Raw genomic sequence first — 15177 nt, forward strand, 5'->3', positions numbered from 1 at the left:
TGAAAGATTCCCTTTTTCATTCACAAAGGTGTAAAAACTGATACAAAAAAGAATTGACCATTTAACTTTAAATATTCCAAATTACATGAAAAATGATAGAAGCAGGGAATGATGGTAAATAAAACAACAAAACAGAAAAGATATCAAAAAGGCATGTCAGGCACCTGGTCTAGAGAATCTTGAAGCGAATAATGGGCTTCTTGAAAAGTAGAGAAGGAAAATTCATCCCATGCAAGGGTCATTGACAGAATGGAAACACTTTCCAGCTCATCTAACTCAATCTGGGAGCGGCTAAAGAATTAGTATTTAAAGTTATTAAAGTAATGGCAATAAGATTGTTGAACCTTTACCTGAGGTATGGAAAACCAAAAAGAACCTTTCTTTCTGGTGACTCACATTATCATCCAAATTGACATAGAGTGATTTAGAGTCGGCGTCGTTCTTGGATACATAAATGAGAGGAAAGACCGAGGAGGAGTGGGGTTGGGAGCAAAACAAAGTGAAGGTCTTAGGACAGTAGGGGAAGAAGGGGAAGGATAATTCAAGATTTGGAGAGCCTCCTTCAGTTTCTCAAGTCCCTCCTCCAATGTCAACGCCGGAGACAGAGTCCGCGTCACGCACTGCTCGAAAACCACTTCCTTTTCCAAAACGTCGTCTTTTAGGGGCACAGGTCCATCCAGCCTCACTCCGACTCTGACTCCACTAACCTCACTCCGCTCCGACTGCACACTCTCCCACTTCCCATTCCCAACCATTACCGCCTCCCTCAAGCAAAAACATTGCTCCATTGCACACCCTCCACCCTCCCAACGCCGACACCGCCAAATTCATGGCTAACGGTTATGAAACGAAACCCTCACTCTCTATATATAAAATAAAAACACCAACATAATTATAAGATTCTACATTATATTATTGATATTGGTAACAATAGGAGAGAAATAATCATTATTACATTTACCTTTTATTCACTATCTATATATAAAAGAAAACTACCAACATAATTATAAAATTGAACATCTTATATTATTGACATTAAGCAAAAATAGAAGAAAAAGAGTCTATTTAAGGGCTTTTTTACTAAGGGGTAAAAAAAATTAATATTCCAATCGGAAATATATTTTAAAAGAATACTTAAAGGTAAATCGTATCAGGTGTTAGAGGACTTCTAACTGAAATCGTAAAAATATTTATGACTTACAAATGTTATTTTTTTTTTACTTTAAAGTCGATATTTTTAAAACGGAAGTCATATTTGTTATAAATTTTCATTTTTTAAATGCTTTTTTACTATTTGTAACATGTTTTTATTATGTTAACCTTTTTTTTCTTTTTGTAAATTTGTTTTTTCTTTTAAATTTAATATTTTTTATGGATTTATTTTATTTTAAATAAAAAAGTTAAAAAATATATATTTAAATATATATTAAATAATATTAAGTTGATTTTATTAGTATATTTTTATGATTTTATTTGATATATTATTATTTTATTTTAATGTTTTATTATTTAAAACATGTTATATATATTTTTAATATAGTTTACTTTAAATATTATTGATTCTTCAGTAGCCATCTATAAAAATTATTAATTAATAAAGAATCATTGGATGGTATGTAACGTAAAAAAAACTTTTAAAAAAAATTATGATAATATGACTCTAAGAAACACGTCAAAATCAAAGAACCAATTGATTGCTTGGATGTAACAGATGCACCACGGTGAGAAAAATTCAACAACAAAGTAGCTGCCTCGGTAAAGTTAAAACCAAACTACTAAGAAATTCTCAGAACTAGTACAATGCAAAACAGAATCATAAACAAATATAGAACAAACCAATCCTAGGTTTGAGCTTCTAATTGACAAGTCTTCATGTGTAAGTGACTAAATCTAAAGACTTGAAAAGAATCTGATTACCTTGAGGCGTCTCCATGCAGAACCGGGCCACCTAATACTATTGATATCTTCATTTCCAATTATCGTACCTGCATGTCCAGTTACTCAAACAAAAAGGCAATAGACCAGGTTACAAAAAGTTTCCTTGTAGATACTATAACTACCATTAAAAGCTTTTGTAAGTTTTTTTTTCCTTAGGGATAAATGCATTTCAAAATAAACCATGCATGACTTAGCCATCTTGTCAGCACTAGCTACCTCAAAACCATCTCTTCTAATGGAACTCTTTAACCTGCTCCATTACAGAGGCAGCATGAACACTGCAAGTGATCAATATCAGAATTCAGAAGCTACGAACTAAACACTGCAAGCATGTTGTATCTCCAACCACAGAGGCAGCAAAGAGAGAGGAAAATGAAACACATAGAAAAATCAAAGAGGAGGGAGTTGATGTTTTTATTTTTTCAGAACCCAAGAAGAAAAGGATCCTCTAGATTATAGGAAACAAAGAGAAAGGCCCAAACAAACCATAATGAAAGATTCCCTTTTTTCATTCACAAAGGTGTAAAAACTGATACAAAAAAGAATTTGACCATTTAACTTTAAATATTCCAAATTACATGAAAAATGATAGAAGCAGGGAATGATGGTAAATAAAACAACAAAAACCGAAAAGATATCAAAAAGGCATACCAGGCACCTGGTCTAGAGAAACTTGAAGCGAATAATGGGCTTCTTGAAAAGTAGAGAAGGAAAATTCATCCCATGCAAGGGTCATTGACAGAATGGAAACACTTTCCAGCTCATCTAACTCAATCTGGGAGCGGCTAAAGAATTAGTATTTAAAGTTATTAAAGTAATGGCAATAAGATTGTTGAACCTTTACCTGAGGGATGAAAAACCAAAAAGAACCTTTCTTTCTGGTGACTCACATTATCATCCAAATTGACATAGAGTGATTTAGAGTCGGCATCGTTCTTGGAAACATAAATGAGAGGAAAGACCGAGGAGGAGTGGGGTTGGGAGCAAAACAAAGTGAAGGTCTTAGGACTGGGAGGGAGCGCCACCTGAAACCTAAGGAATCCAGTAGGGGAAGAAGGGGAAGGAGAATTCAAGATTTGGAGAGCCTCCTTCAGTTTCTCAAGTCCCTCCTCCAATGTCAACGCCGGAGACAGAGTCCGCGTCACGCACTGCTCGAAAACCACTTCCTTTTCCAAAACGTCGTCTTTTAGGGGCACAGGTCCATCCAGCCTCACTCCGACTCTGACTCCACTAACCTCACTCCGACTCCGACTGCACACTCTCCCACTTCCCATTCCCAAACCATTACCGCCTCCCTCAAGCAAAAACATTGCTCCATTGCACACCCTCCACCCTCCCAACGCCGACACCGCCAAATTCATGGCTAACGGTTATGAAACGAAACCCTCACTCTCTATATATAAAATAAAAACACCAACATAATTATAAGATTCTACATTATATTATTGATATTGGTAACAATAGGAGAGAAATAATCATTATTACATTTACCTTTTATTCACTATCTATATATAAAAGAAAACTACCAACATAATTATAAAATTGAACATCTTATATTATTGACATTAAGCAAAAATAGAAGAAAAAGAGTCTATTTAAGGGCTTTTTTACTAAGGGGTAAAAAAAATTAATATTCCAATCGGAAATATATTTTAAAAGAATACTTAAAGGTAAATCGTATCAGGTGTTAGAGGACTTCTAACTGAAATCGTAAAAATATTTATGACTTACAAATGTTATTTTTTTTTACTTTAAAGTCGGATATTTTTAAAACGGAAGTCATATTTTGTTATAAATTTTCATTTTTTAAATGCTTTTTTACTATTTGTAGACATGTTTTTATTATGTTAACCTTTTTTTTCTTTTTGTAAATTTGTTTTTTCTTTTAAATTTAATATTTTTTATGGATTTATTTTTATTTTAAATAAAAAAGTTAAAAAATATATATTTAAATATATATTAAATAATATTAAGTTGATTTTATTAGTATATTTTTTATGATTTTATTTGATATATTATTATTTTATTTTAATGTTTTATTATTTAAAACATGTTATATATATTTTTAATATAGTTTACTTTAAATATTATTGATTCTTCAGTAGCCATCTATAAAAATTATTAATTAATAAAGAATCATTGGATGGTATGTAACGTAAAAAAAAACTTTTAAAAAAAATTATGATAATATGACTCTAAGAAACACGTCAAAATCAAAGAACCAATTGATTGCTTGGATGTAACAGATGCACCACGGTGAGAATGAACCTTTCTTGTATCAGCTTCACCGGAGTGAACAGTAACAGTTCATGCTGCAACTAAACACTAATATTCTAACACAAAATAATAATTTAACAAAATTAATTTAACATGTATAATAATTTATGTAACTAACTCGTAAATTAATAATAACTAAACACTATTATTCTAAAACCTAAAATAATAATTTAACAAAATTAATATATCATGTATAATAATTTATCTAACTAAACCGTAAATTTAATGATATTTGTTATTCGCTTTTTCTATGGTTTGAACGTCAAAGAATTCAAAAAAAATTATATCGTGCAGCAGTTCCACGGAATAACACATCAAAAAAGGAGCACAAAATAAAAAAAAACTATCATTTAAACCCTTACAACTATGGTTAAGTACCCTTGTTCTGCATTTTTTTAAAATTATGTCTAAAGGATTAACGATATTTGTGACTCGCTTTTTTTATGGTTTGAACGTCAAAGAATCAAAAAAAAAATTATATCATGCATCAATTCCATGGAATAACACCTCAAAATAGAAGCACAAAATCAAAAAAACTATGATTTAAACCCTTGCAACTATGGTTAAGTACCCAAGTTCTGCATTTTTTTTTAAATTATGTTGAACACATTAAGGATATTTGTGACTCTCATTTTCTATGGTTTGAACGTCAAAGAATCAAAAAAAAAAATATCGTACAGCAGTTTCATGGAATAACACCTCAAAATTGAAGCACAAAATCTAAAAAACTATGATTTGAACTCTTGTAACTATGGCCAAGTACCCATGTTCTGCATTTTTTAAAATTATGTTGAACACATTAATGATATTTGTGACTCGCTTTTTAAATGGTTTGAATGTCAAAGAAAGCAAGAAAAATTATATCGTGCACCAGTTCCATGAAATAACACCTCAAAATAGAAGCACAAAATGTAAAAAACTATGATTTGAACCCTTGCAACTATGGTTAAGTACCCATGTTCTTCATTTTTTTTAAATTATGTCGAATACATTAATGATATTTGTGACTCGCTTTTTCTATGGTGTGAATGTCAAAGAATCCAAAAAAAATTATATCGTTCTGCAGTTCCATGGAATAACACCTCAAAATAGAAGCACAAAATCAAAAAAATTATGATTTGAATCCTTGCAACTATGGTTAAGTACCCTTGTTCTCCATTTTTTAAAAAATTATGTCTAAAGGATTAATGATATTTGTGACTCACTTTTTATATGGTTTGAACGTCAAAGAATCCAAAAAAAAATTATATCATGCACCAGTTCCATGGAATAACACAAAATAAAAGCACAAAATAAAAAAAAAACTGATTTGAACCCTTGCAACTATGGTTAAGTACCTATGTTTTGCATTTTTTTAAAATTATGTTGAACACATTAATGATATTTATGACTCTCTTTTTCCATGGTTTGAACATCAAACAATCCAAAAAAAATTATATCGTACATCAGTTCCATGGAATAACACCTCAAAATAGAAACACAATTGAAAAACTATGACTTGAACCCTTGCACCTATGGTTAAGTACCCTGGTTCTGCATTTTTTTAAAATTATGTCTAAAGGATTAATGATATTTACGACTCGCTTTTTCTATGGTTTGAACGTCAAAGAATTCAAAAAAAATTATATTTTCCAGCAGTTCCATGGAATAACACCTCAAAATAGAAGCAAAAAATCTAAAAAACTATGATTTGAACCCTTGCAACTATGGTTAAGTACCCATGTTCTGCATTTTTTAAAAATTATGTCGAATACATTAATGATATTTGTGACTCGCTTTTTCTATGGTTTGATCGTCATACAATCCAAAAAAATTATATCGAGCACCTGTTCCTTTGAATAACAACTCAAAATAAAAACACAAAATAAAAAAAAAAAAACTATGATTTGAACCCTTGCAACTATGGTTAAGTACCCATGTTCTGCATTTTTTTAAGACTATGTTGAACACATTAATGATATTCGTGACTCTCTTTTTCTTTGGTTTGAACGTCAAAGAAGGAAAGAAAAATTATATTGTGCACCAGTTTCATGGAATAACACCTCAAAATAGAAGCACAAAATAAAAAAAACTAAAATTTGAACTCCTGCAACTATGGTTAAGTACCCATGTTCTGTATTTTTTTAAAATTATGTCGAACACATTAATGATATTTGTGACTCACTTTTTCAATGCTGTGAACATCAAAGAATCCAAAAAAAAATTATATTGTGCAGCAGTTCCATGGAATAACACCTCAAAATAGAAGCACAAAATCAAAAAAATTATGATTTGAACCATTGCAACTATGGTTAAGTACCCTTGTTCTACATTTTTTTTAAATTATTTCTAAAGGATTAATGATATTTGTGACTTACTTTTTCTATGGTTTGAACGTCAGAGAATCCAAAAAAAATTATATCGTGCACCAGTTCCATGGAATAATACCTCAAAATAGAAACACAAAATCAAAAAAACTATGATTTGAACCCTTGCAACTATGGTTAAGTATCCATGTTCTGCATTTTTTTAAAATTATGTTGAACACATTAATGATATTCGTGACTCGCTTTTTCTTTGGTTTGAACGTCAAAGAAGGCAAGAAAAATTATATCATGCACCAGTTTCATGGAATAACACCTCAAAATATAAGCACAAAATAGAAAAAAACGAAAATTTGAACTCTTGCAACTATGGTTAAATACCCACGTTCTGTATCTTTTTAAAATTATGTCGAACACATTAATGATATTTGTGACTCACTTTTTCTATGGTGTGAACGTCAAAGAATCCAAAAAAAATTATATCGTGCAGCAGTTCCATGGAATAACACCTCCAAATAGAAGCACAAAATCAAAAAAATTATGATTTGAACCCTTGCAACTATGGTTAAGTATCCTTGTTCTCCATTTTTTTAAAATTATGTCTAAAGGATTAATGATATTTGTGACTCACTTTTTTTATGGTTTGAACGTCAAAAAATTCAAAAAAAATTATATCGTGCACCAATTCCATGGAATAACACCTCAAAATAAAAGCACAAAATCAAAAAAACTATGATTTGAACCCTTGCAACTATGGTTAAGTACTTTTGTTCTGCATTTTTTTAAAATTATGTTCAACACATTAATGATATTCGTGACTCGCTTTTTCTTTGGTTTGAACGTCAAAGAATGCAAGAAAAATTATATCGTGCACCAGTTTCATGGAATAACACCTCAAAATACAAGCACAAAATATAAATAAAAAAAAACTAAAATTTGAACTACTGCAACTATGGTTAAGTACCCACGTCCTGTATTTTTTTAAAATTATGTCGAACACATTAATGATATTTGTGACTCACTTTTTCTATGGTGTGAACATCAAAGAATCCAAAAAAAATTATATCATGCAGCAGTTCCATGGAATAAAACCTCAAAATAGAAGCACAAAATAAAAAAAAACTATGATATGAACCCTTGCAACTATGGTTAAGTATCCATGTTCTGCATTTTTTTAAAATTATGTTGAACACATTAATGATATTCGTGACTCGCTTTTTCTTTGGGTTGAACGTTAAAGAAGGCAAGAAAAATTATATTGTGCACCAGTTTCATGGAATAACACCTCAAAATAGAAGCACAAAATAAAAAAAAAAACTAAAATTTGAACTCCTGCAACTATGGTTAAGTACTCATGTTCTGTATTTTTTAAAAATTATGTCGAACACATTAATGATATTTGTGACTCACTTTTGCTATGGTGTGAACGTCAAAGAATCCAAAAAAAATTATATCGTGCAGCAGTTCCATGGAATAACACCGCAAAATAGAAGCACAAAATCAAAAAAAATAGGATTTGAACCCTTGCAACTATAGTTAAGTACCCTTGTTCTGTATTTTTTTAAAATTATGTCTAAAGGATTAATGATATTTGTGACTCACTTTTTCTATTGTTTGAAGATCAAAGAATCCAAAAAAAATTATATCGTGCACCAGTTCCATGGAATAACACCTCAAAATAGAAGTACAAAATCAAAAAAACTATGAAATGAACCCTTGCAACTATGGTTAAGTATCCTTGTTCTGCATTTTTTTAAAAAATATGTTGAACACATTAATGATATTCGTGACTCGCTTTTTCTATGGATTGAACGTCAAAGAATCTAAAAAAATTATATCGTGCACCAGTTCCATGGAATAACACTTCAAAATAGAAGCACAAAATAAAAAAAAAATTATGATTTGAACCCTTGCAACTATGGTTAAGTACCCATGTTCTGCATTTTTTAAAAATTATAGTGAACACATTAATGATATTTTTGACTCACTTTTCTATGATTTGAACATCATAGAATCCAAAAATTATTTTATCATGCGCCAGTTCCATGGAATAACACCTCAAAATAGAAGCACAAAATAAAAAAAAAAAACTATGATTTGAACCCTTGCAACTATGGTTAAGTACCCATGTTCTGCATGTTTTTAAAATTATGTTGAACACTTTAATGTTATTTGTGACTCTCTTTTTCTATGGTTTGAACATCAAAGAAGGCAAGAAAAATAATATCGTGCACCAGTTCCATGGAATAACACCTCAAAATAGAAACACAAAATCAAAAAAACTATGGTTTGAACCCTTGCAACTATGGTTAAGTACCCATGTTCTGCATTTTTTTTAAATTATGTCGAACACATTAATGATATTTGTGACTTTCTTTTTCTATGATTTGAACGTCATAGAATCCAAAAAAACAAATATACACGCCATTAAGTAGTAACAGATTAGTGTGTAAGTAGAAAACTGCTAAAGAATTGTGAACATTGTAAAAATATTCAAATGAGAAAGTTAAGTTTATGGGTAAATTAATAAATCAAAATGACACGACATCACAAAGGCACCGACTGTCAAGTTACCAAAAATGTGCAGTCAGTTAAAATAGGAACCAATCAAATAAAACAAAGCATTTTCTTCATTGCAATAAAGATAGCAACAAAAAAGAAATTGAGTGTCTGTCAATTGATGTTGATTATGATCAGAGAGTATGCTTTATATTTACTTCTAACCTATAAGTTAGAGACACACAACAATCAGAAGTTGAACCAAAAATAATTCTAAAAAGACCCTGGAAAATAATAGTAAATTTTTAGTGAAGAAAGCGCAAAAGGAGCTTTCACAAAAGTTAATTAGAGAAGCTTCTTGTTTTAAGAAGGGAAGCTAAAAAAAAGGTTGTACAATTACCATATACTATAAACCTCTGCAAACTACATTTGTTTCACATCAATTTTAATTTAAACCAGTTTCCTTTCCCTTTAATAATTGAGTACTATGTTGGTTATTCCCTTCTCCTTTTCTTTTCCTTTAATTTTATTGGTGCCTACTTATTCTTCAAATAGAGTTCCTTGATTAGTTTCCAGAATCAACAATACAAAACCACACAAATTTCATTCATGTGTTATCAAAGCCAAGTGATGTACCTGTTATCAAAACCACACAAATAACCCTAAACCATAATTAGTCCTGTGAGCTTAATTTTTCAAATAACCCTATACCCTAATTGGTCAAGTAACACTAAACCCTCATTTGTCAAATACCCCTAAACCCTAAACACTAAGTTGTCAAATACCCATAAACCCTAATTGGTGAAGTATTCGTAAACCCTAAGCTTTTAAAATAGTCATAAACCCTAATTGGTCAACAAACAGTATACCCTAATTAGTCAAGTACCCATAACCCTAATTAGTGAAATACCCATAAACCCTAATTTGTAAAATACACTTAAACCCCAACTAGTCAAGTAAACCTAAACTCTGATTTGTCAAATACAATTAAACCCTAATTAGTCATGTAACCATAAACCCTAATTTGTAAAACAACCCTAAACCATAATTGGTCAAGTAAAACTAAACCCTAATTATAAACACCCATAAACTCCAATATGTCAAGTAACCTATGAATCCCAAATTTTCAAATACCCATAAACAGTGATCAATCAAGTAACTCTAATTTGTCTCATAATCCTAAAGCATCATTGGTCAAGTAACACTAAAGCTTAATTTTTCAAATACCCATAAACCCTAATTAGTCAAATAACCCTAAACCCTAATTGGTCAAGTAACACTAAACCCTAATTACTCAACTACCCATAAACCCTCATTAGACAAATACCCCTAAAAGCTTATTTGTGAAGAAACCCTAAACCCTTATTTGTCAAAATACTCATTAAAACCCAATCAGTCAAGTAGCCTTAAACCCTAATCTATCAAATACCCCTAAACCATAACTAGCAAAGTAACCCTAAAGTGTAATTTGTCAAATAACCATAATCTCTAATTAGTTAAGTAACACAATGCCCTATTTAGTCAAGTACACTTAAACCCTAATTAGTCAAATACACATAAACCCCAATTTGTCAAGTAACCCTAAACCCCTAATTTTTGAAATACCCCTAAACCCTACTTAGTCAAGTAACCCTAATTAGTCAAGTACCCTTGAACATTAATTAGTCAAATACCCATATTTGCTACTTTGTCAAGTAACCCTAAATCATAATTTGTCAAATACCCCAAAACCTTATTTACTCAAGTACCCATAACCCCTAATTATTGGTCAAGTAAAACTAAACCCTAATTAGTCAAGTATTCATAACCCTAATTAGATAAACACCCATAAACCCCAATTTGTCAAGTAACCTATGAATCCCAAATTTTCAAATACCCTTAAACAGTGATCAATCAAGTAACTCTAAATTGTCTCATAATCCTAAACCCTAATTGGTCAAGTAACACTAAAGCTTAATTTTTCAAATACCCATAAACCATAATTGGTCAAGTAACAATAAACCCTAATTACTCAACTACCCATAAACTCTCATTAGTCAAATACCCCTAAAAGCTTATTTGTAAAGAAACCCTAAACCCTTATTTGTCAAATACCCATTAAAATCCAATCAGTCAAGTAGCCTTAAACCCTAATCTATCAAATACCCCTAAACCATAACTAGCAAAGTAACCCTAAAGTGTAATTTGTCAAATAACAATAATCTCTAATTAGTTAAGTAACACAACACCCTATTTAGTCAAGTACACTTAAACCCTAATTAGTCAAATACACATAAACCCAAATTTTTCTAGTAACCCTAATTTGTCAAGTAACCCTAAACCCCTAATTTTTGAAATACCCCTAAACCCTACATAGTCAAGTAACCCTATACTTGTTGTAACTGCCTAAGAATTTTCTGGTTGTTTCGCAGGAGGGGTTGGGTAATTCATAGGCTACTTCGTTCACACACAACACCTATCTTTTTTTGCACACACTTTGAGATATTGGGCTTTATAACTGGGTCTGTGTGAGTCATAGGGAGTGGAGGTCGATCTGTGGTCATGTTGGGTCTCCGACTCGTTTAATGATAGTGAAACATCAGCTAGAGTTAAACTTTTTTGGTGATGCATTGCCGCTGGTAGTCCCTATCGACGTAGTGTTGTTACCTAAGAGAATGATATCTCTAGAGTCCAGTGAGGTTACGTGAAAGTACCCTTGGAAGTTGTCACTGGATAATGGACTTTTAGACCTTTTCTAGTAGGTTCCTAAATTAGGACACAGAGCAGACTCACCTTGTCTTGTTTCCTTGATCGCATCTTGCATCTCTTCATGGCATCATGATAGACATATCATTTCTGCATTCATCATTTATCATATTCATGCATCGCATTTGCATAAGTCATTGTATTTCCATGCATATTCATTTAGCCTTTTTTTTTGTTCAAACAATTACATACATTATGTTGTCATCATTTCACATGTTATGTTCACTCATGCATGATTTTGTCATATAGTTGTTGATGCATTGCATTTTCTTTTGCATTACCGAAAACTCACACTGAAGCGCAAAAGTTCACACCGCGTTCTTGGTTACATGCGTTGGGTACCATGGTGATAGCCATAAACAAACCATGTTGGGGTTACATAGTCTGTTTTCCTGAAAATGATCGAAAATCATGTGAACATGGTATATAATGCATTGATAGCATGAAAAGGGGGTCTTTTGGGCATCTTGTGTCGATCTCATAAATACATCTATCATGAATCGCATAAGTATGTCCTGCTCATTCATCATACCTGATATAGATTGTCGAAGTATTGATGATCAAAATTTGCATTCTTTGAAAAAAGGGGTCAAACTAAGTGCAGTTTTTTAAGAAAAAGGTTTTACCAAGTCAAGGTCAAAAGTTTGGAAGTAGCCAACTTGTGAAACTTGGGACAACAAATAGAGCTAATGACTTACATAATTAAGAACTATAGATGTGTCTGTGTTTTATTTTCAATTGTATTTTGACCTTCACATGATGTGATATTGTTTTAATGAAAATTTGAGTTAATTCAACCCTATGTTCTACTGAACTTTCTGTGTAAAACTCGCAATACTTTAGAAACTTATCTTTTACATGAATTCATACATATTTGTTTTGTTGCATTGTTACACATTGTTCATTACATTATTTCCTTTAAATAAAAAAGAAATCAATGTGCTAAGAAAGAAAGATCGTGCTTTATGGCACCTATACCAGACACATGCCAAGACAGAGCTAATGAGTGACAAGAGCAGATGAAGGTCGATATGGAGGCCATGAAGGGGCAGATGACAATTATGATGGCAACAATGATGAGCATGAACAAGGTGATGAAAGAGTTTTGTGAGGATTTCAAGATCCAACACCATGATTCGACACCTTATTGGCCCAAGATGAATGATGCAATTGAGGTCGTCAATTAGAATATCAAGAAGATCATTCAAAAGATAATAGTGACATACAGAGACTAGCACGAAATGTTGTCATTTGCATTGCACAATTATCGAACTTCTGTGCGCTAAAGTTGATCTCCAAATCTGGCCAATCAGAAATGGCATGTTCTACATGTTTGGTGGTGGTGCCGTAAGCAACAAGTAAAATTGAATAAGCATTTGATTGATTATGTTTCAAATCAATAAATAATAAGTACAAACATTCATGCGACCTCATTTTAACTTTCCTAAAAGTTTTGTCTTTCTTAAAAATTTTCTAAAGAGTAAGAGTCATTTGACTTAATTTGTCAATTGAAAATTCTTTAAATATTTCTCGTCCTTGAAAATTCTTTTTCCAGAATCTACACGGTTTCTTTCATTTCTTCTTGCTACAAAGATGTCAAAAACGATAGCAACAGATACCTCTGAACCCTACACTAGGGCAACGACAGGCACCATGTACGAGCTTCAAACAAACCTAAAGGCAGATAAAAGGTCCTCACCCAGTAGGTTGAAAACCCGAAAAGGGCAGTCTAGGAAAAAGTTAGGGTATACATATATGAAAAAAAAAGAAATAATAAAAGAAAACAATCAGGAGCATGTTTATTAGAAGTTCTATCCCAAAATTCAAACTATAAGAGTCTTTAGTTAGGACTTGAAATGACACAATATTGTGTTTCTTTATCCTAAACACTAATTTATCCTTTGCCACCCCCTTCGAGCCAAAGTATAATTTTTTCTTTTAAAAAAAAGCGAAAACCCTAAGTAGGAATCACTAAGCTCTAGGGTCAGCAACAATGAAAAAAAAACAAAAAGTAAATCCGCCAAAGGCGAGAAAAGAAAAAGGAGACAAAGACCTCCAAATTTTACAAGGAATGCATAAAAGTGCAATGATGATTAATGTATAAGAAAAATGAAGTAGAGCCTAACCTAAAAAGTTGAAATGAATAAAAGTACAAGCAAGGCTCTCAAGGTTCTTGCTCAATATAACCCTTAAACACTCTTTGAGCCTTTCTGATCCTTCCTTTCATAGCCCTCTTAGCCCCTGACCATGTTACAAGCCCAATAAAGCCCATGTGGATCAGAAAAGTTTCACTTGGTCATATACCAAAGTGTAACAATCTATTGCCATCTTTCAATGGTGCACGCGATCAGTCCGAAAGCCTTATATTTCCTTGTTATGGAGAATAATCGAAGTATTTAAACAAAAAACGAAGGGATGACCCTAGGATCAATATTTTAGTTGATTGATTACATGTCAAATGGCTCCATTGTCGTCACCCAAAATTGTCAAGTGATTAAATGAAACAAAACATACACTCTAAGGGAGTCCTATCAAGATATTCGCAAAAGATAGGATGAGGTTGCATGAATTATCACATCCTTTAGAAAGAGGCAATCAATATGTGTTTTGCACAACAACAAAAAACAATGTATAATAAGAGAGAAAGAATTTCATGAGCATTGCACAACTTTCATGATTCAAAACCTTTAGCATTGCATTGATGGGTACAATGCCTACACTTACTGCATTTAAGGCCGTAGTTTGCATGCATATTTTCATTCATCATAATGCATTCCAAAACTCATATACTTCATATCAACCTATAAGTTCATAGATTTCTCTTTACATGCTAGTTTGCAAAATCCAAGTCATATCTTTCGAGTTTGGGATGAGTATCCCTTTTAAAGAGTCAACCTTTTGCTTTCTTATAAGGTTGAGCCCTTAGGTACTAGTACCTATTGGCATGTCTCATAGGACTCAACCTTCTCGCCTTTATGTTTCGCAGGACTCAACGTCCTTTGCATTTTAATTTCGTAGGACTCAATGTCCTCGCCTTCATGTTTCATAGGACTCAACGTCCTTAGCTTTTAGTTTCATATGACTCAACATCCTCACCTTTATGATTCACAAGATTCAATCTCCTTTGCTTTTTAGATTCATAGGACTCAACGTCCTCGTCTTTATGTTTCACAGGACTCAACATCCTTTCCTTTTTAGTTTCATAGGACTCAAAGTCCTTGCCTTTATGTTTCACAGGACTTAACGTCCCTTGCTTTTTAGTTTCATAGGACTCAGCATCCTTGCCTTTATGTTTTAGAGGACTCAACATCCTTTGTTTTTAGTTTCATAGGACTCAATGTCCTCACCTTTATGTTTCACGGGACTCAACGTCCTTTGTTTTTTTAGTTTCATAGGACTCAACGTTCTCTCATTT

At 32.0% G+C, this 15177-nt stretch overlaps 1 protein-coding gene and 1 long non-coding RNA gene across 7 annotated transcripts; both read right to left on the reverse strand.

The window, feature by feature from the left end:
• Nucleotides 1-53: 53 nt before the first annotated feature.
• Nucleotides 54-800, reverse strand: LOC121174904 (uncharacterized). Its single transcript, XR_005891596.1, has 2 exons — nucleotides 351-800; nucleotides 54-281 (listed from the first exon to the last, which is right to left on the reverse strand). It is a non-coding gene; the product is annotated as an uncharacterized lncRNA (long non-coding RNA).
• A 1099-nt stretch (nucleotides 801-1899) lies between these two features.
• LOC106794262 (protein PHYLLO, chloroplastic) lies at nucleotides 1900-3327 on the reverse strand. Of its 6 annotated transcripts, none has more exons than XM_041015553.1 (4): nucleotides 2783-3326; nucleotides 2590-2713; nucleotides 2155-2216; nucleotides 1900-1985 (listed from the first exon to the last, which is right to left on the reverse strand). In XM_041015553.1, the coding sequence occupies exons 1-2, from the start codon at nucleotides 3297-3299 to the stop codon at nucleotides 2709-2711; spliced, it is 522 nt and encodes a 173-aa protein (XP_040871487.1). In that variant the 5' UTR covers nucleotides 3300-3326; the 3' UTR covers nucleotides 1900-1985; nucleotides 2155-2216; nucleotides 2590-2708. The 6 variants fall into 6 exon arrangements, with proteins under 6 accessions (XP_040871487.1, XP_040871495.1, XP_040871492.1 ...); XM_041015558.1 differs by having other exon boundaries at nucleotides 1906-1985; nucleotides 2597-2713; nucleotides 2783-3327; XM_041015557.1 differs by having other exon boundaries at nucleotides 1983-2000.
• Between the last annotated feature and the right edge of the window lie 11850 nt (nucleotides 3328-15177).

This window comes from Glycine max, chromosome 1 (genome assembly GCF_000004515.6).
Source record: "Glycine max cultivar Williams 82 chromosome 1, Glycine_max_v4.0, whole genome shotgun sequence".
Taxonomy (NCBI): domain Eukaryota; kingdom Viridiplantae; phylum Streptophyta; class Magnoliopsida; order Fabales; family Fabaceae; genus Glycine; species Glycine max.

What these genes read in the sequence shown, in the direction of transcription:
- LOC106794262 (XM_041015553.1), bottom strand. Translation starts at nt 3,299, where the DNA reads ATGAATTTGGCGGTGTCGGCGTTGGGAGGGTGGAGGGTGTGCAATGGA.